This window comes from Lytechinus variegatus, chromosome 4, assembly GCF_018143015.1.
Source record: "Lytechinus variegatus isolate NC3 chromosome 4, Lvar_3.0, whole genome shotgun sequence".
NCBI classification, from domain to species: domain Eukaryota; kingdom Metazoa; phylum Echinodermata; class Echinoidea; order Temnopleuroida; family Toxopneustidae; genus Lytechinus; species Lytechinus variegatus.
In genome coordinates this window covers 35942616-35966533 of record NC_054743.1, presented here as the reverse complement: position 1 = coordinate 35966533, position 23918 = coordinate 35942616, and the positions used below count along the sequence as shown (strand labels likewise).

The 23918-nt window shown below is 37.0% G+C and overlaps 2 protein-coding genes across 2 annotated transcripts; one reads left to right on the top strand and one right to left on the bottom strand.

Annotated features, from left to right (window-relative positions):
* Positions 1-601: 601 nt before the first annotated feature.
* On the top strand, positions 602-8130 carry LOC121413943. Its single transcript, XM_041606961.1, has 2 exons — positions 602-917; positions 6895-8130. Exons 1-2 carry the CDS (start codon positions 694-696, stop codon positions 7286-7288), a joined length of 618 nt encoding a protein of 205 aa, XP_041462895.1. The 5' UTR covers positions 602-693; the 3' UTR covers positions 7289-8130.
* A 10244-nt stretch (positions 8131-18374) lies between these two features.
* Positions 18375-23554, bottom strand: LOC121413941. Its single transcript, XM_041606960.1, has 2 exons — positions 23247-23554; positions 18375-19432 (listed from the first exon to the last, which is right to left on the bottom strand). Exons 1-2 carry the CDS (start codon positions 23459-23461, stop codon positions 19039-19041), a joined length of 609 nt encoding a protein of 202 aa, XP_041462894.1. The 5' UTR covers positions 23462-23554; the 3' UTR covers positions 18375-19038.
* Between the last annotated feature and the right edge of the window lie 364 nt (positions 23555-23918).

Sequence of the window (23918 nt, the reverse complement as noted above, 5' to 3'; positions counted from 1 at the left end):
GTCGAATTCGGTGCAAATACCATACTCTATTTGGATTTCAGGCCATCGTGATATTTTTTTTTCCAATTTAGGCGTTCGCGCCGATATACTCTTGAAAACAGACCCGTTTTCCTTTTTGTTTGTCGCCGATGCTGTCCACCGTCCAATGGCAATGACCCCCGCAGTCACTCGAGAGAATATTCGTGTAGGGAGCCGTCATCTTCCTATGTCTGGGTAATTCTGCTTGAAATACTTAGTGCTCTCTCACAACACTGAATAAATTAAATAAAGTAGATACAAAAATTGTCTAGAAAATGCATACTTCGACGCTAAATGTGGAGCAGAGCTCAAATGCATACGCTCCAATTCTGTGGGTTTAGAATACAGTTACGACCTTTCGGTAGAGACGAGGGTTACACGTTCACAGAATTTTGGACCTTGGGGAGTTGATCTAGTGTGTGTGCTGACCAATTATTTCACCACACGTCTAAAAAAAATTAATACACAGACACACAAATTTTACGAAATCGATCATTCCTCCAAGGCTAGCATAAGGATAACAAAAAGAACAGATGCTATTTAGCGTCAGGTGATTATCTCGAAGGCCTATCTCTAATATTATATCTAATCATTTCGGGCGGATTCCAGATCATTTTGCTTCGGATCAGTCTTGCGATCGACATCTTTGTTCTTCTCGCTGAGGCAGACAACAACATGACGTGGCAAGTAGCAATCGCTCTCCTGCTGGTGGGAGTTGGTGTCGTCTCTGCATCTCTCGGTGAGCCAAACTTTCCTGGGTGTTGGCCGAAATGGACCGGCGATCGTGCTCGACCCGCCTGTGACTGCAGTAAAGCATCGAGTGCAGACGCTTGGGTTTATGGTGAAGGTGGCTTCCTGACGTGCTGGGGTAACTCAGCGGCACCAGGAATGGTGTACAGGTGCGTGTTGTTTTCAAACATTTTGTCAACAAAATTCAACGCTATATGTACAGTGCGTATCAATCAAAACTTGACGTTTTCTTGGGGAAAGCTGTCAAAATCATGCTTCTTTATATTGAACATATTTCTTCATATTATCTATTTGTTTTGTTTTTTATTACAATGACTACTGCATTCAAAATGATATAGGCCTACAATTCATGATATCAATCGTGATTACATGATTATGTAATAAAATAATTTATATATATATAGATATATATATGTATATAAACACAGTCATAACGAATACAATATATAACGATGTCAGCATAAACTTCACTTAGTAATAACAAAATGTAATTTAAAAAATACTTTAATAACAATTAAAGGGAAAATACACGCTAACGCAATGGCGGAACTACGGGGGGAAATGAGAAAAAGAGGGCGAAATAAAGAGAAACGTAGAGGGAAAGTAAAAATTACTGTGCATGATATTATGTTCTATTACATTACATATATTATGTTATATAACACAATAAATGTTTTTTTCCTAATTTTAGGAAACATAATTTGCTCAGGGCCTATGTTTTCATCGTTCCTGGTGCTCGCATTGTCTGCTTGACGAGATAATCGTGTTATATCAAAACATCCCGTTTTCAAGTCAAAATACACCAAATATATTTCCTCGCACTTCGAGTTATTGTTTTATCTAGTGATATATGTTTATTTTTCATGACTACTTATAATTATTGCAATCTTTTAAGGTCTGAACACGATACATTTCAGTCCGTGCTTTTCGCATTAGTGGATTAGTAAGATATGTCTGCTCGTTATGAATTCTTAAAATTAGTCCTTTAACTGTCCCTTTTTCTGATATCAATATAAAAAAATCAGCTCACGCTTCGCATCAATTGGTTAATTAAATGCACATTGTCTTAGTGAATTATTACAAACAAGGCTTAGAATACCCCTCTTTAGGTCTGAATTTCCCAAATTTCAGCTGGAACTTCCTCTTCAGGTCTGAAATTCTGAAATTTTCAGCTCTCGCCTCGCGCTCGCAATATTTGATTTGTGTGAGCGTATGTTAATCATGATTACAATGACTACAAAAAGTGCTTCCTTTTTTTAGAATTCATTCTAACAAAATCAGCAAGTGCTTTGTATTCGCATCAGACATATTAGATGACTTTGGTGAGATATGTATACTCTTAATGTATTCCCTAAAAATAGTCATTAAAATGTCTCTGTTTGGGGTCAATTATATACAAAAAAAATAGCTCATGCTTCGTGCTCGCATTGTTTGTTTAGCGAGACAGGTACATAATCATAATTACAAAAAATGCTTATAATGTCCCTTTTTAGGTCTGAATACAAAAGAATTTCAGCTCGTGCTTTGCGTTCGCATTATTTGATCACTGAGATACGTATCCATTTAATGGCACAGTCCTTAAAATGTCTCTATTAGGTCCCTGGCAATTGAGTGCGCCTCGCGCGCTTACTAAGTGACTCAATTTTTTTGCTGGCACCCCCCCCCCCCCCCCCAATGCTGTGACTCATTGTACGCCACTGTCCTAACGAGAAAAATATTCGTGAAGGTTTGAGGTTAGTTAGGGTGAACTTCCTCTTTGATAAACGCAGGAGACCGCCATCGTGAGCTGTTTGAAACTTGAAATTGATTTCGGCCTCATAAAAAGGTTCATGACTGATATTGATATTTACTGATAACAGGGGTACAATGCTGGTTCAGGAACGGGTGATAAGTAGATAATATTAGAGTAACACAAAAAGTGTTAAGTGGCGAATGTGGATACGTGGTTATGTTAATTTTGAGAATGGGATGAATAAGATATGACTGATACTTCTTTGGGATGAATAAGACTGAATAAGTCTGAAGCATGGGATGAGTAAGATTTAATGATATTCCTTTTAAGAGTGGCTTTTAAGGATTATAAGGTGAAACAAGATTAAATATTGTCTGCAAGATTATTCAAAAACTTAAACATGTCATCAAAAGACGAAGGGAGTGAATTATTGATATACTTAAACATTATGTTCGCTACTTATATAGTATACAAGTCGGCAATTTGTAGTGTTTTTTGTTTAAGAAATAAAAGAAATCTCTATTTGTCAAGAAATGCGACCCCGCACAAATGCGAATAACTCACTTTTGTAATTTTAAAATAGAAGTCAGCTTTGTAGAACCACTATTTGCCTAAACAACGTTACAGGATGTTATTAATGAGAGTACTTATGAATTATGCAATACGAATAGTGTTTAATGAGGTTAAATAAAATTTAACTTGAAAAATTAATCCAATACTTTTCGATATACACATTATGATATGATGCAGATACTCAATCCACGATACAGCTTCATCGATGATAATCCCTAAAAATAAAGAGTGAGATTTCGGTTCTAATGGCGTGCCGTAAATCTGTATTAAGTAAATTGGATTATCGGTTATATGAGAATGATGTTTGAATACATAATGGATCTTTTGTGTTTCCACAGATAGTTTGTTTGCTTTAAACCACTGTGATTCTTTGTTCATTTAATGATTTAATATGTTGTTTAAGGAAGTGAGATTTTTCATGAGAATAAATAATTGTGTCGTCAGTGAATGATATAAAAGATAAAATGTATGATTTATTAATAATGTCATTGACATATAGTAGAAATAATAGTGGGCCTAAAATAGAGCCTTAAGGGAAAACACAATGAACTGAAAGTAAATCAGAGTCATAACCAATAAATATGACGTAATGTCTTCGATTTCTTAAATAATCCAGAAACCAAAAGAGGGATTGGCTTCGTACACTATTATAATCAAGTTTTGGAAATGATAAAGTGCTTCGAATGCCTTCCTGAGGAGACAAAATATACCAATTACATGTTCTTTGTTAGCATTGGCGTTTGTAATTTTATCATACATTTGGGGTGTGTTGAGTAGTTTTTTCCTGAAGCCACATTTATTAGAAATTAGAAAATTTGGCAAAGAATACCTTTTTTTAGAATACTGGTCTTCATTTGATTCGAATTTTGTCGCTTATCGCCAGCAAAAAAAAAATCGCCAATAAAACGGTATTACCGAGTCTGAAAATTGACTACATAGTGTTCATTTCTGCTGCAATTCTGTGAAAGCAGGAAAATTGAAATGAAAGTTCAAGGCTTTTAATGCAGAGTAGTATATCTTAGCTTTAAAATAAAATTGTGATTAACTTCTCATAGACGAATATAGTTTTATTAAATCGTGTTACCGCGATTTACCGACATGATATTTTAATGTTGAAAGAGGTGACAAACAGAGGTATCCCATCTTTCCCTATTCATACTTTGTATCGAGGTCCTTGCTAATACCTTACTCAAAGACGAATCCATCCATGGAATTCGTTTTTGTAATGTAGAACTCAAACGCTCTACATGTATGATATCACACTTTTGTAAGGGACTCCCAATCTATTGATCAAGTCGGAAAAATGTTCGTAGATTTTGAAAAGATTAAAGGCTTAAAGATAAATAACGTTGAAACCTTTATATTAGCGTTATGTCCTCTTTCTAAAAAAAATGTCGCAGCTTCCTTTGGCAAATTAGCGGAGGCTATCAAAATATTGGGAATAATATTTTCACTGCCGGATGTCTAAATTCAGGAAAGAGATTTTAGTTAAAAAAAATGATATGGTGAAGCAAAGGGATCTTACACTGATTGGCAAAATAAAACTTCTGAAAACTTTTGCACTTTCTAAAATAAACTGTGTCTTCACTTTTATCAGTACCAATGTGGGTTTTTGAGGAGACCGAATCCAAGAAAATATGCATGGCCCTTTTAAGAATTAAATTTGAAAAATAGGTTTTTTTAATAATATAGAGAAAAAATACAATAACCCCGAAAAGGGTATTCATGCTATATGTACCCCCAGAAAATGTAGTCCGAGCAGTAATGTTAGGAAGTTTCAATTTAAACTGCTTCATGAATTAATATACACGAGGAAATATTAACATTTATTCTAAAAATTCCTTAAACTGTTCGTTTTGTGGGGAAAGCGTCTGATTTTACATGTTAAGGACGGGAGACTTATGGAGAGATTACGGTAGCTTATTCAATTTGTATCAAATAAAAATGTAAGTTGGGTTGATGTACACATTAATTGGGTGTTAAGCATTCTTACGTCATGTATGTTGGGAAAGAACGGATAATCAATCACACTATTATTTTCATTAAGTTGGTACTTAATCCGCAGAACTAAAACGAGACCGCCAAGTCCCAATGTAGTTAAAGAGAAGATGTTAGAAAAAGAACGTGAAGAAAACCTTTCAGTGGTAACGAATCAAGAATTTAAGAAAAACAGGAAAATATATTAAGATTTTCTTAAAAGAGTAACAAGTCTTGCAGCTGTATTTGGAAAGTTTTGGAGTGGATGCATTTACTAATTGGAAACTCCCTACAACGCAATGATTCTTTTGAAAATGCAATTGAAAAAACAATGGAGAGCTGAGAGGCTTTTGTCGAAAGTTGGTGGACTGGGGCAGCAGATCATCCGAAGATTTGCACCGGACGTACAATTGCAAATATGTCGTTGTCCAGAGTCAAGAGATTCCGATGCTGTCCCGGTCCACCGCTTTCGACAAAAGCCTCTCGCCCTCCATTTTGAATAAAGGTATTTAATTTTGTGAGCAGCCGATTTAAAAAATTCTCAAACCAAGATGAAACATGTGTACAAGTACATGTATTAGAACTAATTAACCCTGAAAACAACCATTATCGAGAATGAAAAGCTAAAACTACAAGGTAAACCCAGATTTTGTAAATAGGCGTCCTATAGACACCTTAATAGTACTCATAAGTGTATGTGATGAAATTAAGATGGTGTTTCCGGTCACTTTATATTTCAATTTTTGAAGCACTAAATAATTATTTTCGAACGCATTTTTTTCTGGGCTTCATTTTTGTAACATCACAGACACAGGTGACAAGTGTGACCTTCTAGCTCAGATTTTTTAAAGTCAAACCAATGTTAACCAATCACTTTAACTTGCATTTTCAAAGGAATTGGTGCGTTGCAGAGTGTCTCAGAAGTAAATGCGAAAAGTTCGGAATGTGAGAATGGGATCCCAGAAAAAAACAGAATAACAGTAATCAAGGGAGGTGCAAAATCATGGGTAACTTTAGCATTTGTGGTATGGTCCAGTAGCTTCCTCACTTTTCCAATCTTGAATGCAGACTTACTTCACCCAAAAATATACCAACTTACTACAGATCAAGGGATAATTGTTAGTGCTACTTGCATATAACTTGCATTTTATAAGGAACAGACCAACAATTTGAGTTATAAATAAAGTTTATGAGGCTAAAGGGTCACAAAATTGGAAATAAGTAGTGTTATGGACGGACGAAATGTACAATCTTTAGGTAGAGGTTGGAGTTGTGTCAAAGTGGCTTAATACTAGTAACTTTTAGATTGCAATGACGTCACTACGGTTTTTAATTTGAATCGCTTTTATTCACGCAGAGACTCGCAACAGATGCAAAGCACGATCTCAGTATTTATACCCGTTTGATAGTTGAGACTTTCATGGTTGTAACGTTTATATGAAATGCTTTTACATGTTTTCCCCCGAAAATCATTATGACAACAGGTTGAAGTGTGCGCCGGGCTTAAACAGGCGCACGATTCAGTGACAACCGGTTATTGAAATAAGCGTCCAATGGGCCAGGACTAGGACCGGGGACTAGGACAAGTAGGCAATATTGAAAAGGCACTTAATTATCCCGCAATGCGGGTTGTATCTGTCATTGCGAAACTCTTCATGGGAGAAGGTAGTGAACAATGGCTGTATTGCTAACGTTCGTAAGGGAGGGGATAATTACTCCATGACGAAGAAAAGAGTAAAATATGGAAAGATGAAAATAATTATAGTACATAATAACTATTCTTTCTTCACTCATTCTCCCTTTTATTCTCTCTATCTCTCTCATTTTCGTCACGACGTTTACAGATTTAACCCAGAGTTACAGACACATTCTGAAGCCTCAAAGGGCTGCAACAATTGGGATGAAGCAGTGTGTGAGGGCGAATACTCGGGTGGAGTAGACCGACGGCTATGGAGAACCGGTTTGCTGAACATCCAATTTGAAGATGAACTGGAAGGGGGTGTCATACCTGCCCTCGACAAAGCCTGCATCGCTCCACGAACAAACGGGTACGTGTGGTTCTGGGTCAGCAGGATCGACTACGGCAAAGTGTCCTACGTTGATGGGTCAAGTACCAAACAAAGCGGCGAATGCTTGGCTATCAGGGTCGGTAACGATGGTAGAATCTACGGCAGGTACTTTAGTTGCGGTCAGAAGCTACCATCCTTCATTAGGATCACACCAGTACTCAGTCACTAGAGGAACCGATCTAAAAATGAAAGGCGATTGCCTTCACCAACCGTAGATTTTCTTTCTCAATTCGACGTTAAGCGTTGTGCGAATGATTCCTCTGGGTTTTTAGTTAGCACAGGGTCTTCCAAAAAGCATTATATAAGATTAAAGTATACATTCACCATGTCGACCTCTGTGGTTATCGTTTATCGCGTTTAGGCCAAACTAATTAATAATACACTGATAAATAGACATAACGAGTTAAAATTACTGGTAAGCATTGGTCTTTTCGAAACCCTGAATAAAAATCGATACGAACTTTGCTATTTTGGACAGCTTGATTTTCCTGTAGAATCTAATTCTGGGTTGTAATATTTCATTTAATTGGAGATTGAGATTGAATTCATTTAAAAAATGTGAACATTGCATTTCCCGAAAGCAATTTTGCCATACTCAGTATTATTTTAATCAACACCAAATGGTGAAGATTTGTGCAAATAAGCATTGAAGCGATGACGTCAAATGTTTCTTTGTATTTTTTTTATTTCAGCATTTTGGGAACAATTTCTTGATTGAGCATGCATGATAAATACCATCCATAACCCAAATGTGGATGGATTCGGTTCATAGAGCCCAAGATGTGGCCATATAATTTGTACTAAGCGTCAATGAAATCAGTGAAAATTGGTCCATTTCAAACTTTGACTTGACTGCGAACAGTTATTAACCAGGCAAAACTGCACAGAGTTCGATGGTGGTACTTAAGTAATTTCATTTAGCTTTTAGGTGGACATTGATCAGGTCAAAGTGAACCAACGTCTGATTTCAGATGTGACTTTTTTAGGCTTGTCAGCATGCGCTGTCTACAATTGGGTCATGAAAAATGCTGAAATATCAAAACACACCAATCCCCTCGAGGCAAACGAAATTATGACGTCACAAGACATAGCAGAATCATGTTGTTTTCATGTTTTCTTGTTATATTTTGAATGTATAATAACTATAAACAATCAGATTTCAAGGTTCATGTAACTTGCTGTTATGAACAGTCAACGAGAGAAGTAATAAAACGGTTGGACACATATAACTGTATCTTCAAACTTTGTTTCTGTACATGTATGTTGGTTGTCCTGCATGAGTTTGTTTTGTATTTTAAAGGGGATTTAAACCTTTGGAACATGCAGACTTTGTGTGGAAACAGAAAAATCAAAGAATAAGAACAAAGACAATTTGAGAAAAATCGGACAAATAATAAGAAAGTTGCGAGCATTTGAATATTGCGATCACAAATGCTATGGAGATCCCTTCATTTGCAGTGCGACAAAGATATGTGATGTCACTTGGCACTTTCCCGTTGGTGGACTATAAAAAAAACCCAAATGTCTGTTTTAGCTCTTTCTTATGGTGGTATAAACTCTTTATCTATAATGTATATGTTTTGAAAAAAAAATTGTATTACATGCCCTCCTATAGAAAGAATACAAGATTAACCGATATGTGTGATAAAAACAGACAGTTTAAGCAAGGAGATATGATATCTCCTTGGTTTAAGTGAAATATGTACAAAAGTACTGGGATAGTTGTTTACATGTATCATCACACATCTTTGTCGCATTGCAAATAGGAGGGGGGCTACTCGAATTATAACATAACATGATCCTACGTGCCACATCGAAGTTGAAAATAGGGGACTCTGGAACTAAACTTGGTCTTAAAACGGTAGTCTCCGGAACGGCTATGGGATCAACGATTGTTAAAAATGTAACGCTTTGGACCTGACGACATAAGAAATGGGGGTCTCCAGAACCCAGCATGGTAGCGCACTGGTAAGAGAAACCCAAATTTGAGAGTCTCTGGAACGGAGAACAAGATGAATTGATATGTTCTTCTAAATTGGTGATATTCTGGAACGAAAATTTTCGGCTGAAAATTGGGGTGTAGACCGCGGCACATACGCGTCATACATTTATACTACACGTAAGTAACCCCCCCCCCCACGGGATATGGTGTATAGATTAGTGTTGTTCCACACCTTTTTCAACAAAAGCAAACCATATAAAGAGCGAATCAATCAAATCTTGAAGTTCTAGGGGAAAGCTGCCAAACTCACGTTCCTCGATGTGAAATATATTTATTTTATACACTGTGAAAAAAAAGAGTAAATTTACGTTGGTCATTTTTTTGTTGGGTAATATATACGTTGGTTATTGTTTTGTTGGGCATTATGTGCCCAATACTTAGGCAAATTTTTACTCTGCCGCTGCCAAAATACAGATGTCCAATTGTTGGGCTAGTAATTGCCCTGCTGAGTGGTAAATGTTGCGAAACTTTACGATCACGAGTTGCGCTTGCAGCATGCTACACACGGTCGATAAGATATGGAGGAGCTTCTAGATGACTGGGGGCTGGGGAGCCTCGCTGAATCTTTCATAGATGAGTTGCTTAAACGTTTTTTTAATTTTTTTATTTTGGACTTTACGTTAAGCATAATTTGTAAGGAATTTGTCAGAATAGGCCTACATACATGACATATATCTGACGCTGTTTTGTTTTTGCTTCACTCACTTGAGATATGCACTTGCACTTGTATGCAGCGTTATTGTGCATGCAAAGCACTTTCGGATAAGGTCTCCGGATCGACATCAAAACCCCAGTCAAGTAATAGTTAGTAATGACCATTTGTTGTGTAAAGCAAATGAAAAATGCCCAACAAATAGTATTATTGATTGCAGGGAGGGATCATAATAACTCAACAACTTAGTAAAATTATGCCATTTTTCTTGGTGATTATTAAAGGCCTTGCCCAGATGTTGGGTTAATAACTTTATTAAAAAGTTGGGCAAATTAATGTCCCCCAAAATGTAGTTCAAAATATTACCCAACAGTTGGGCACATTAATGCCCCAACAACGTTGGGTAAAATATTGCCCAGTAGTTGGTAGGGTTGACTATCGGCCCAACGTTGGGCAAAATATTGGGTAAAATATTGCCCAATTTTTTCACAGTGTAGATGGTCTCGCGCCTTCCCAATCCGATCACACCGATTTTCTTTTCATGCTTGGCCAAATACTGGTATCAGAAACTACCTGAAGCCTGTTGCATAAAACTTTTTACCTGAGAAAACTCTGGTAAAAACTGAAAAGTAAGGTTAGTCTGATTTCCGCCTTGACTTTAGCACAGGGCAAAAACTCCGGTAAAAACAACCCGAGTTTTCTCAGGTAAAAAGTTTTATGCAACGGGCCCCTGGAGAAGTATTGAAAGAATTGACACGATGAAAGCAGCGTTCTGAATTTAGTCGGTCCGATTCCCAATTAAATGAATAATTTTTCTTTGTATGGAAGCTTAAAAGTTCCACCAGATATTTACTAGTTAATAATCATCTTGTCTTTTCCACATCCTGTGGGAGAGATGATCAGATGACAAGATCTCGAATCTCGTCATGTCTAGATCCTGTGGGAGAGATGATCAGATGACAAGATCTCGAATCTCGTCATGTCTAGATCCTGTGGGAGAGATGATCAGATGACAAGATCTCGGATCCAAGATCTTATCATCTGATCAGCTCTACTACATGACGTAGACACATAGGCGGCGGAAGCGGGGGGACGTGTCCCCCCCCTAAATTTTAGTTGGGGGACGGTCTTTTTTTTTTTTTCCTGCGTCCCCCCTAAAATCACGTGGACCCCCCTGAAACGTGTTTCCCCCCCCTAAAATTTACGTTGATGACCCTTTTTTTTTTTTTTTTTTTGCTTGTCAAAAAAATTTGGGTTCGCAACTCATAAAATTTAGGTTTTTGGGTGCGCTTGTAAAATTTTTTACCTGTGTCCATCCAAAAAATTAAAGTTGGACACCCCCTAAATTTTCTGGCTTCCGCCGCCAATGCGTAGACATGGCAAGATCCAAGATCTTATCATCTGATCATCTCTCCCACAGGATGTAGACATGACAAGATGATTATCTGAACATCTGGGTGGCACTTTTAAGCTTCCATACTATGCACGTTTCAGGCCATCCGCCAGTGATTCTCTACCACAACGAAATGAACAAGAGATGTTGATCGGAAAAGTGATTCGAAGTGAACTGATTCAGACTCTGAAGAGCGAGGATCCAGAATCCGGAATAGGTTGGCCTAAATTGTGCATGTACGTAACAGGTTGTGGGGTGAAAGCTTCTCTTGTTTTTCATGCTGATGAAAGAAAGAGTGATTGATTTTTCTTACTTGGTAATTGGAGAAATTTCTAAAGGTCAAGTCCAGCCCTTAAAAATGTTGATTTTAATAATGAAGAGAAAAGCCAAACTAGCATATTGCTAAAAATTTCATCAAAATCGGATGTAAAATGAGAAAGTTATGACATTTTAAAATTTTGCTTATTTTTTCACAAAACTACTCAGTGACATGGAAATTAGACAATCGATGATGTCACTTACTCAACATTTCTTCTGTTTCTCATTGTTTGAATATACAGTATTTCATTTTTACAGATTTGACAGTAAGGACCACATTGACTGAACCATATAGTATTAAAAATGCTAATTCTACATGACAATGAGGAGAAAATGATAAAATACAACATAAATAGTGAGTGGATGACATCATCAGTCTTTTTTTTTCATTTGCATACTGACCAGGATGCATATAACTGTAACTATAACAACTTTCTTATGTTATATCCGATATTGATGACATTTTCAGTGTTATGCTGGTTTGATTTTTTTTTCTTGTTGGAGTGGACTTGTCCTTGAAGATCGTAGGTCCTGTTGGGTATTTCATTAAGCTGTTCGTAAAGACCACATCATACTTATTCCGAATCAAGCAGAATTGGCCGGAATGAAAGGACTATTGTCATGATTGTTCGACCACCAGTTGGTCAATTAAATCTACTTCGAACACCGTTCGAAAATACCCTCGAATGTTTTGAACATGACCAAAACCTTCGGGACGGCCAAAATAAATGACAAAAATATTTCAAATGTACGCAGAAAGCAGTCAGAATAATGTAGAATGCGCCTAGAATGTCCAAGAATGTAGCACGAATTATCAATCCGACTCTATTGCTGTTCATTTTGACTAGTGTATGATGATTCACCTGGTCAATTTACTGAAATTCAACTCCAGTTTGGTGAATTCATAAGTTCCTCCAAAAATTTATAGATTTTTTGAATATTTTTTCGTTCCAGTTTCTGCTTGATTCCTGCTGATTCCGAAGTGTGATGGGGGCTTAAAGATACAAGCGATTTTACGAAAGACTGGTAACCATTTCTTGATCTTGTGGTGGTATGAAATGGTAACCAGTCGCTCGGTAAGACGCTCGAAAATTACGAAGAGCTTTATGAAATACCATCCAGGGCTCCGTAACACAAAGGTTTGCGATGAATTGCAAATAGAAAAGAACAGCACTGATTGGTTGCTGGTCAGTATTTTTTATTAATGCGTGTGTAACATTATTATTGTGGACCCTCTTCTCGAGGAAAAGCTATACACAATCATGCCCACTGGCCTAAAGATGGGGGGCAGTGGTATAACTACGGGGACAAGTGCCGCCCCCCCCCCCCCCCCGTCGGCTGATAAAAAAAATCAGAGGGAAAATGGAAAGAGGGAGAAAGAAAGAGAATCAAAGATGAAAAAGGGAAAATGAGAAATGCAATGAGTGTTCATTTATTTTGGTTTCAAATTTATAATAGAAAGGTTGAATTGTATTGTATTCTTCTTGAAAACATTCCTTTATAAGTCAATATTCATTAAATATGTTTCCTCGCACTTCGAGCTTTTTATATAGTAACAAACACATCTTTTTTTGCTAAACGTGCTTTCCCGCACTTAAAAATAAAAATATATAGGACACTCTTCGCATTCCAATTTTTAATTGGTGAAACACGTATTCTCTTTATGAATTCATACAAAAAAAGTCCTTAAAATGTTACTTTTAGGTCTGAATATCCAATATTACCAGTTCGCACATTTTTTTTTTTTGGATAGCCTATTGAATTCGGGCGTGACACTTGATTTGAATTTCGCGCCACCGGTAAAAAACGCGGCTCGAATTATCTTGTTGCCAAATTACAATTGCACGGAGGCAAAGTTTAAATCTTTTAAACGGATTTTGCCCTTCCTAAAATTGGCATCCTTTTGAATAAAATTTAATATTGGTCGAGTTATTTTTAGTAAACCCCTATGATGACAGGTCACAAGAAATTGTGCTCACATGGCCATGAGCACACGTTAGCAAAAGTGTGGAGTGGTTAAATGATGGATAGAAAAACAGCAGATGCACAATCAAATTAACAACAACAGCAACAAACAATCTTAGCCAAAATCTGTACTTATGCACGATCCGGAAAAAGACTTTATAAGAAATTGTCATTTTTAATTCAATCTTTGATTACTCATGCATGACTAAACCAATCATTTTTTTTAGAGGAATTGCTCAATGAGCGAAGAAATCCACCTGCGAAATATTATATAAAAAAATATCGCGTTCGAAAGTTACAGCATTTTGATTAAAGGGAACTTACTTTTTTTGTTGAGTTATAAATGTGTGAAGTTATACATGTACTACAATTTGGCAACTCTTTTTTGTTTTAAATATTTTGTGAAAGAAATGGATGAAGAGAACAATGGTAGGCATAGCTTAAATCAAGGTTCCCCAAAGCTATCTACCCTTTGGAAAAATTGGTGATGCCGAAAAAAATGTCTCTACCGGGAATCGAACCCGGGCCCCCAGCTTTGAACGCCGGTGCCTTAACCACTAGACCACAGAGACGGGTTAGTGGCTAGGGCGACCCCGATCCGATTGACCGTCAGATAGACAGATTTTTGACACCATACCAATTATTATTTCCTTTGTCGGGTGAAGGTGGCTTTTGAACGACAAGCCGCCATGCCTCAGCTGGATCAAAGCTATTGCTTTGATACAGTACACGTATGGGAGAAAGTATACAGATGTGTGAAGTTATACATGTACTACAGCTTTGGCAACTCTTTTTTGTTTTAAATATTGTGTGAAAGAAATGGATGAAGACAACAATAGTAGGCGTAGCTTAAATCAAGGTTCCCCAGAGCTATCTACCCTTTGGAAAAATTGGTGATGCCGAAAAAAGCTGGGAGCCCGGGTTCCTTTCCCGGCAGAGACATTTTTCGGCATCACCAATTTAAGCTACGCCTACCATTGGTCTCTTCACCCATTTTATTACAGTAAGATAACAAAAAATAACAACAGAGGGGGACTTAAACGAGATGGTGGAATACAATAGAAAAGATTGGGAAACATAGGTGTGTGGAAGGACAAGGAATTTCAATGTTCAATGTTCTGTACTCACTGAACTCCCTCTGTTGTTATTTTTTGTTATCTTAGTGTAATCCTTCTGTTATGTACCCTTTGTTACCCTTTATTTACTTTGTTGTTATTACGATTTTATTTGCATGGTTTTGTTCTAATTTGTTTGTTTCAATGCATTATAGGCCTGATAAAGGCCCTACTGGCCGAAAGCTAGCAATAAAAGAGATACTTGGAAGCTCTGCGTCTAGCGTCAATGCTTGAATTATTTACGCCTATACGTAGAACATGACGCGCTGCACTACACGTTGTGCAAAGGGCCCTCTTCCTTTAATATATATGTATATATATATATAAACTCAACAAAAAAGTAAGTATATATACATATATAAAAGCTTAAAGAAAGTTTGACTTTGCTTACATTTGATATGATTAGGTAACTGTTATAGCATACAAACCCCCGCTTACATGGACAATTTTCTTTCAACAAAAACAATACTTCCACGCCCGTGTGCTTCCTCCATCCCAAATATAACTAAAAATGGAATGGTCAAAGCCTCTACAGACCGGGAGCAAAATATTATAGGGGCTCTTTTTAAGGAGTTCGCACAACCCACACCACAGAAAAATTGAACACCATAGGTAGTTAGTATCCCCTTGCACTCAGACAGGCCTGCCCCATCAGGCGTGCACAATCAAATTGCAATGTCAAATATGCCCTTAAAACTTAAGTGTGCTCCCTTTTGAAAATGAAGACCTTTTTTTTTGCTTGTCAAATTTTTTCGTGGACGAAATATATCCTCATTTTAAGGGTTAAAAACTTTTTTAGGCTTGTCAATTTTTTCTTTGGGAAAAAAGTGCTCCCTTCCTCAGGAAAATGTGCCCCCTCGCAAAAATCATGGATCCGCCCCTGCCTCTAGATCACTGCTAGGTAGGTAGTAGTCTCAAATTACGGTATCACTTTTTTTCTACAGACGACTTTAAAGAACGATATAAAATAGCAAAACATCTGAAAATCAGTAACCTTTAAGGGTAGGGTGAAAAGTAAGTAAGTTGCCATTTTTCTGCTTGAATATATCATAAATACGCCGTTGATGTATCGAAATATACCTGGGTGATAGCTGTAGCGTTACAGTACCATTAAAGTGAATTTGATATATATCAAACCTTCAAAATAGTAATACACCCATGGCCAATATCGACTTCCATCTCGGATAGATATGAAAACATGAGACGATAAATTGATTTTGTGATGTTAAAGATTAAGGTGCTTCAAAAAACCACACTGGGATTAAACAGGAGTTATTCATAACAAAATGAAGATTTTGGCAATATTTCTAAACATTTCAGATATGTTTTAACTAACATAAAATACATGGGCTACTATTCATAATCATGTGCCGTTAGTTTGAGATCCAACACTGCATTCATCAATTACAATTTCTTGTTTACTGGCGACACGATATGATTCCAACCATATTCCTTTTTTTTCTTCAAACACTTATTTTTCATTTTTTGAATTGTCGTCCCATCCCTTTTTCGAATTTTGTCTATTTCAGTTCTTGGAAATTTGCCATACTGAATACCCCATTGAGGCAAAAAACGTTTTTACTATGAAGAAAAACCACTATAATTCATTTGAAACGACTTGGAGACAAAAGAATAATAACCTTTGTTTGTCTATGTCTTGCATATAAAGAGGTGCTAGCACATTAAGTCACCCAGCCATTTCCAGTAATTTGCCTATTTATGGGGAAATCTGACATGTTGGTGCCCCCGTTGAGGCAAAATCCTATATCCACTATAAATAAAGCAAGCCACCTAAATCGTCTTATAACTATTTTTAGACAAAACAATTATTTTTTTGTCTATAAATAAGTGCTATAGGAATTGGAGCCTACCCTCTTTTGTATTTTGCCTTTTTGGGGAAAATCTGCCATTTTTATTAGCTTCATATGAATTAGTGTAAAGGAATCGAAGTCTACCCCCCTACTTGGAGATGAAAGAGTAGTCTTTTTTATCAGCTACATATAACGAAGCGCTAGGAGTTTGGAGCCACCCCCCCCCCCCCCCCGGAGCCTGCCAAAGTTTCCTACCCATTTTCATATTTTGCCTATTTAGGGAAAAATCTGCCAATTTGAAGCCCCCATTGAGGCAAAATGCTGTTTCCGCTGCAAAGCAAGCCACTTAAATTGCCTTAAAACTAATTGGAGATGAAAGAGTTTTTTTTCTCTATCAGCTTCATAGTAGTAGTGCTAAGAGGTTAGAGCCTATCTCACTCAGGGCGCTGCCGAAATCCCCCCCCCCCACCCTTAAACAAAAAAAAATCAATTTATCGTCTCAACACTTTCATATCTACTTGAGATGGAACATAGGATAATGTGTGGCACATAGCATCATGTTACATTATAATTCGAGTAGCCCCCCCCCCCGGGCGCGACCGTATTACCCCTGCACGTCAAGAAGCCATCTTCGCCATAAAGCCTACCGAATTCTTTACTCCAGTCACAGGCGGGTTGGCGGTGATTGCTGGTACATTTCAGGATCATAGATTGTAGTGTCTTGCACAGAGACGACACCAACTCCCACCAGCAGGAGAGCGATTGCTACTCGCCACGTCATGTCATTGTCTACCACAGCGAGATGAACAAAGATTTTGATCGGAAGACTGTTCGAAGCAAAATGATCGAGAGTTGCCCCTAGACGAATACATATAATATTTGGGAAACACCTTCATGGTAATAGGATCGTTGGGCACAAGTGTCTGTTGTTTTTTTTTTCATGTTGGTCACAGGAAGAATCGTGTGAACCGCGTGATTAAAATCATCTCCAAGCTCGAAGGTCAAAATGTGAACCATTGTCTCTGACGACAAGTCATCATATATGACTTCATAAACAGGGCAGACTCACACAGCAGGCCTTACAACAAACCTTAAGGAAAATAAAACCTTTGGAACAAGAAAGCTTGTGTGAAAACATAAAAAATCAAAGAAACAGATCAACGAAAGCTTGAAAAATTGACAAATAATGAGAAGTTTATGAGCATTTGAATATTGTGATCACTAATGCTATGGATATCCTCCCACTAGCAATGCGACAAAGATGTGTGATGTCACTTGTGAACAACTATCCCAGTACTTTTGTAGTATATTTCATTTAAACTGCCTGTTTTTATCACATCTAACAGTAAATCATGTATTATTTCTATAGGAGGGCATGTTATACAAATTTTCAAAAAATTCATTACGGATAAAGAGTTTGTATCACCATAAGAAAGAGCTAAAAAGAGTAATGTTGGGGTATTTTATAGTCCACCAACGGGAAAGTGCCATGTGACATCACACATCTTTGTCGCATTGACAACGGGAGGATCTCCATAGCATTTGTGATCGCAATATTCAAATGCTCGTAACTTTATGTTTAAATGTATGTTTTTATTGTTTGAATTTGAGTGGCGATGTTTGTCAATAAGCATTCTTCCACCACCACCACCTTTTAGTCTTCTATTTGTTCTTTTGTTAAGTTGCATTATATTCTCTTAATCATTTCAAGCTTTGATGTTTTTAAATCATCTATTTATACATGTATATACCTGTAAGATGTACACAATTCAGCCTTTTGGCTGCTACGTGCAATGATTTTGAATAAAACCTTTTCAATTTCAACTTTCTCATCATTTGTCCGATTTTTCTCAAAATTTCTTTGTCTTATTCTTTGATTTTTCTGTTTCCACAAAGGTCTGCATGTTCCAAAGGTTTTATTCCCCTTTAAGATACAAAACAAACTCATTCAGAACACCCAGCAGACATGTACAGAAACAAAGTTTAAAGATACAGTTATATGTGTCCAACCGTTTTATTACTTCTCTCGTTGGCTGATCATAACAGTATGTTACATGAACCGTGAAATCTGATTGTTTATAATTATTGTACATTCAAAATACAACAAGAAAACATGAAAAATAACATGAAATATCTTTATTTCTACTATAGTTATGAATGGCGGTCAAACTAGTGTCGTGTACTATTTTATAACACGGGGGGATTTTTTTTGTCATGTTTTCAACAGCTCTTTATTCGGGAATGCAATGTTCGTATTTGAAATGAACTAAATCTCAGTCCCTAATTAAATGATATATTACTCCCGGAATTAGATGCCACACAAAAATCAGGCTGTACAAAATAGCAAAGGTCAAATCGATTCTTATTCAGACTTTCGTATAGACCAATGTCATGAATGTTTGCCCGTCATTTTTTGGATGAACTCGTGATGCCCATTTATCAGTTTTTCTGTAATTAGTTTAGCCTTAACATGATAAACGACAGTAACATTAACAGAGGCCGACATGGTGAATGTATATACGTTAATCTTGTATATTGCTTTTTGGAAGACCCTGTGCTAACTAAGACCTGGAGAATTCATTCGCATAACACTTTACTTCGAATTGAGAAAGAGTGTCTATGGTTGGTCAAGGCAATCGCCTTTCATTTTCAGATAGGTTCCTCTAGTGACTTTGTACTGGTGTGATCCTAATGAAGGATGGTAGCTTCTCACTGCAACTGAAATACCGGCCGTAGATTCTACCATCGTTACCGACCCTGATAGCCAAGCATTCGCCGCTTTGTTTGGTACTTGACCCATCAACGAAGGACACTTTGCCGTAGTCGATCCTGCGGACCCAGAACCACACGTACCCGTTTGTTTTTGGAGTGATGCAGGCTTTCTCGAGGGCAGGTATGACACCCCCTTCCAATTCGTTTTCAAATTGGATGTTCAGCAAACCGGTTCTCCATAGCCCTTGGTCTACTCCACCCAAGTATTCGCCCTCGCACACAGCTTCATCCCAGTTGTTGCAGCCCTTCGAGGCTTCAGAACGTGTCTGTAACTCTGGGTTGAATCTGTAAACGTCGTGACGAAAATGAGAGAAATAGAGAGAATAAAAGGGAGAATGAGAGAAGCAAGAATAGTTATAATGTACTATATTTTGTTGGCTCTTTCCAGCTTTTACTCATTTCTCGGCCAGGGAGCACTCATCCCCTCCCTTACGGACGTTAGTAATGCAGCCATTGTTCACTACCTTTTCCCCATGAAGAGTTAAAAGGGAGAATGGGAGAAAAGGACGAAGAGAAGCAAGAATAGTTATATGTACTCTATTTTGTTGGGTCTTTCCAGCTTTTACTCATTTCTCCATCAGGGAGCACTCATTCCCTCCCTTACGGACGTTAGTAATGCAGCCATTGTTCACTACCTTTCCCCATGAAGAGTTAAAAGGGAGAAAAGGACGAAGAGAAGCAAGAATATACTTATTTTCCTCTTTCCAGCTTTTACTCTTTTCTCCGTCAGGGAGCACTCATCCCCTCCCTTACGGACGTTAGTAATGCAGCCATTGTTCACTACCTTTCCCCATGAAGAGTTAAAAGGGAGAATGGGAGAAATAAAAGGGAGAATGGGAGAAAAGGACGAAGAGAAGCAAGAATAGTTATATGTACTATACTTATTTATTTTCCTCTTTCCAGCTTTTACTCTTTTCTCCGTCAGGGAGCACTTATCCCCCCCCCCCCTTACGAACGTTAGTAATGCAGCCATTGTTCACTACCTTTTCCCATGAAGAGTTTCGCAATGGCAGATACAGAACGCATTGCGGAATAAGTGCCTTTTCAATATTACAATATTCCTTGTCCTAGTCCCCGGTCCTAGTCCTGGCCCAATGGACGCTTATTTCAAAAACCGGTTGTCACTGAATCGTGCGTTTTTTTAAGCCCGGCGCATAATGATTTTCGGGGGAAAACATGTAAAAGCATTTTATATAAACGTTACAACCATGAAAGTCTCAACCATCAAACAGGTATGAATACTGAAATCCTGATTTGCGTCTATTGCAAGTTTCCATTTGAACTAAAAACGATTCAAATTAAAATAATGTAGTGACGTTATAGCAATCTAAAAGTTACTAGTAATAAGCCAATTTAACATAATAACAATAATAATAACTCCAACTTCAACCTCAACCTAGAGATTGAACATTTCGTCCGTCCAAAACACTACTGCTTTCCAGTGTTGTGACACTGTAGCTTCACAAACTTTATTTTACTATATTTACTCAAAAAACTAAAAAAATCCTTTAAATGTTATAGTTATAGCAAGTAGCACTAATATCAAGCCTTTGATCTGAAGTAAGTTGGTAAGGGATCTTGGGGTGATGTAAGTCTGCATTCAAGATTAGAAAAATGAGGAGGCTACTCGACCATACTACCACAACTTGGCCATGCTTTTGCACCCCCCCCCCCCTTGATTACTGCAATTCTGATCTTCCTGGAATCCCATTCCAACATTTCGGACTTTTCGCATTTACTTTGGGGGCAATCTCTACAACGCACCAATTCCTTTGAAAATGCAAGTGAATCACAATGGAGAGCGAGAGGCTTTTGTCCAAAGTGGTGGACCAGGAACGCATCGAAATCTCTTGACTCTGGGCAACGACACATTTACAATTGTACGTCCGGTGCAAATCTTCGGATGATCTGCTGTCCCAGTCCACCAACTTTCGACAAAAGCCTCTCAGCTCCTCATTGTAATTTACTTACATTTTCAATGGAATCGACGCGTTGCATGGAGTTTTCCCTTGGCATTTGCGAAAAGTCCTTATTTACGCCCACTACAAAGCATTCAAAATACCGCTGCAAGTCTTGTTACTCTTTTAAGAAAATCTTCACCTATATTACACCAATTCTGGAATATCTTTATTAGCTTCGAATACATCAGTGCATCATTTAAAACGTTCTTTTCATGACGTATCAAATCATTAGTGGCCTAGCTCCTGAATATCTCTCTAACCTCAACTCTCTCCGCTCTCCTAGCTCACTCAGACCACTTCGTTCTTCAACAACCTTGCAGCTCACTCTCGGACTCCGAACAAAATAGTTACGGTGATCAAATCCAATCTTACATCCATAATGCCAACTCCCTGGATCACTTCAGATTCAGATTCAGATTTAGATTTATTTCCAACAGAAATCGATACAAATTGTTTTCATACTTTATAACAAATGTTTACGATACAAATCATTAACATTATAATCATATTCAAAAACATCCATGATAATTAACATTTAAAGATATATACAAAAAATATATGGTGCATTTGGTAGACAAATTATAATTTATAATTTAAATAGAAAAAAGGGTATCTGTGGAAATGGGAGATTCACTAAAAAGCATAGCTTGTATAATGTGAATCTCCCTAAAGGAAAAGAAGGAGAGAGAGGGGGGGGGGGGGAAGACGCAATGGTTGCTATTTGCCTACGGAGACTTGCTGAATATATATATATATATATATATATATATATATATATATATATATATAAAAAAAACAAAAAAAAACAAAAACAAGATAACTCTCAGAACAAGACAAAACTACTTTAAGACCTTGCTAAGGCCCTCTTTTTATCTCTAGATATCAGTTGTGGGTTGGTGTATACGGGGGTGCACATCTTAGTTTTGTTCCGTTTGTTTCTTTAAAAAATGAATTTGATAAGACTACATTTTTATTTTTCCTGTAATTTATAGTAGATAGACAGAAAGCTGAGCGCTAAAATGACCCTTATTAAGCGCCCTTCAATAATTGTTTTAATTGTTATTATCATTATAGCAGGGGTTATATTAAATAGTGGGTATAAAAAGGACAAGCAAAAAAAAAAAAAGAAAGGTTATCACCCAACATGTAAGGTCATTCAGTTCAAAGTATACGTATTATTTCGAGTGTGAATGATGTGAACAAAATAGTAGGGGCATGGGGGCATTTGATATTGTGTCCCCCCTATTAGTTTTCTTAGGTTTTTCATGGTCTCCTGTGTTAATTAAAGAGGAGGCTCACCCTGACAAAAACTTATTGTAAAAATTATATCAAATATTGACGAAGGTTTGAGGAAAAATCAAAGAACAAAACAGTTATTGGAATTTTAATCATTTGATTTGTGTCGTCATAATGCGAGCAGCTTTCCTACATATTGTATGGTAAAGAAAATTGAAAATGTTTTTTATCATACATTTAGTATATTAATACACAAATCGATTCACAAAAAGAAAAGAAAAATCCATAAGGTCATCATGAACCATTGAACACTGAAATCTATGCATTATGACATATGGGGCAGATGCTCGTTTATGACATCAAAAAATGAAGTTTTAATAACTCCCTTAATCTTTTATTGGATTGTCCTCAAACCTTTACGAATATTTTTGTAATATTATTTTTCTTCTATTTTTACAACACACTTTTCGTTAGGGTGTACTTCCCCTTTAATTAATATGTCTTTTTTGTTATTAGTAAGTGAAGTTTATGCTAACATCGTTATATGTTGTATTCATTATGACTATATTAATAATATGAATATAAATAAATATTTAAAGGATTATTTAATAAATAAATATTCAATATATAAATATAAATATTTATCAATATGAATAAATATTTTGTATATTACATAATTATTTAAGCACATTTGATATCATGTATTGTAGGCCTATATTATTTTGAACGCAGTAGTAGAAACAAAACAGAGAAATGGACATTATGAATAAATAGGAAATATATTTAATGTTAAGGAGCATGATTTTGACATCTTTCCCCCCAAAACGTCAAGTTTTTATTGATACGCACTCTACATATAGCGTTGAATTTTGTTGACAAAAATGTGTAAAGACAACACTTACTTGTACACCATTCCTGGGTTACCCCAGCACGTCAAGGAGCCATCTGCACCATAAACCCACGAGTCTCTACCCGATGCTTTACTGCAGTCACAGGCGGGTCGGGGGCGATCGCTGGTCCATTTCAGCCAACACCCAGGGAAGTTTTGGTCACCGAGAGATGCAGAGACGACACCAACTCCCACCAGCAGGAGAGCGATTGCTACTTGCCACGTCATGTTGTTGTCTGCCTCAGCGAGATGAATGAAGATGTCGATCGCAAGACTGATCCGAAGCAAAATGATCTGGAATCCGTCCGAAATGATTAGATATAATATTAGAGGTATAGGGCTTCGACATAATTACCTGAACCTAAATAGCATCTGTTCTTTTGTTAGCCAGACCATGCAGACGCCGGCCTTGGAGGAACGGTCGATTTCTTTAGATTTTTTTTGTGTGTATATAGACGTTTGATTAAAATAATAGGTCAGCCCACACTAGATCAACTCCCCAAGGTCAAAAATTATGTGAAGGTGTAACCCTCGTCTCTACCGAAAGGTCGTAACTGTATTCTAAACCCATATAAATGGGGCGTATGCATTTGAACTCTGCTCCACATTTAGCGTCGAAATATGTCTTTTAATTTTCTAGACAATAAAAAAAAACCTTTTAATTCATTTCATTTATTGAGTGCTA

Excerpts from the sequence above, each read along its gene's own strand:
- LOC121413943 (XM_041606961.1), top strand. The coding sequence starts at position 694 with ATGACGTGGCAAGTAGCAATCGCTCTCCTGCTGGTGGGAGTTGGTGTC. Across the intron at positions 918-6,894 it reads GCACCAGGAATGGTGTACAG|ATTTAACCCAGAGTTACAGA; the intron begins GTGCGTGTTGTT and ends CGACGTTTACAG.
- LOC121413941 (XM_041606960.1), bottom strand. The coding sequence starts at position 23,461 with ATGACGTGGCAAGTAGCAATCGCTCTCCTGCTGGTGGGAGTTGGTGTC. Across the intron at positions 19,433-23,246 it reads AACCCAGGAATGGTGTACAA|ATTCAACCCAGAGTTACAGA; the intron begins GTAAGTGTTGTC and ends CGACGTTTACAG.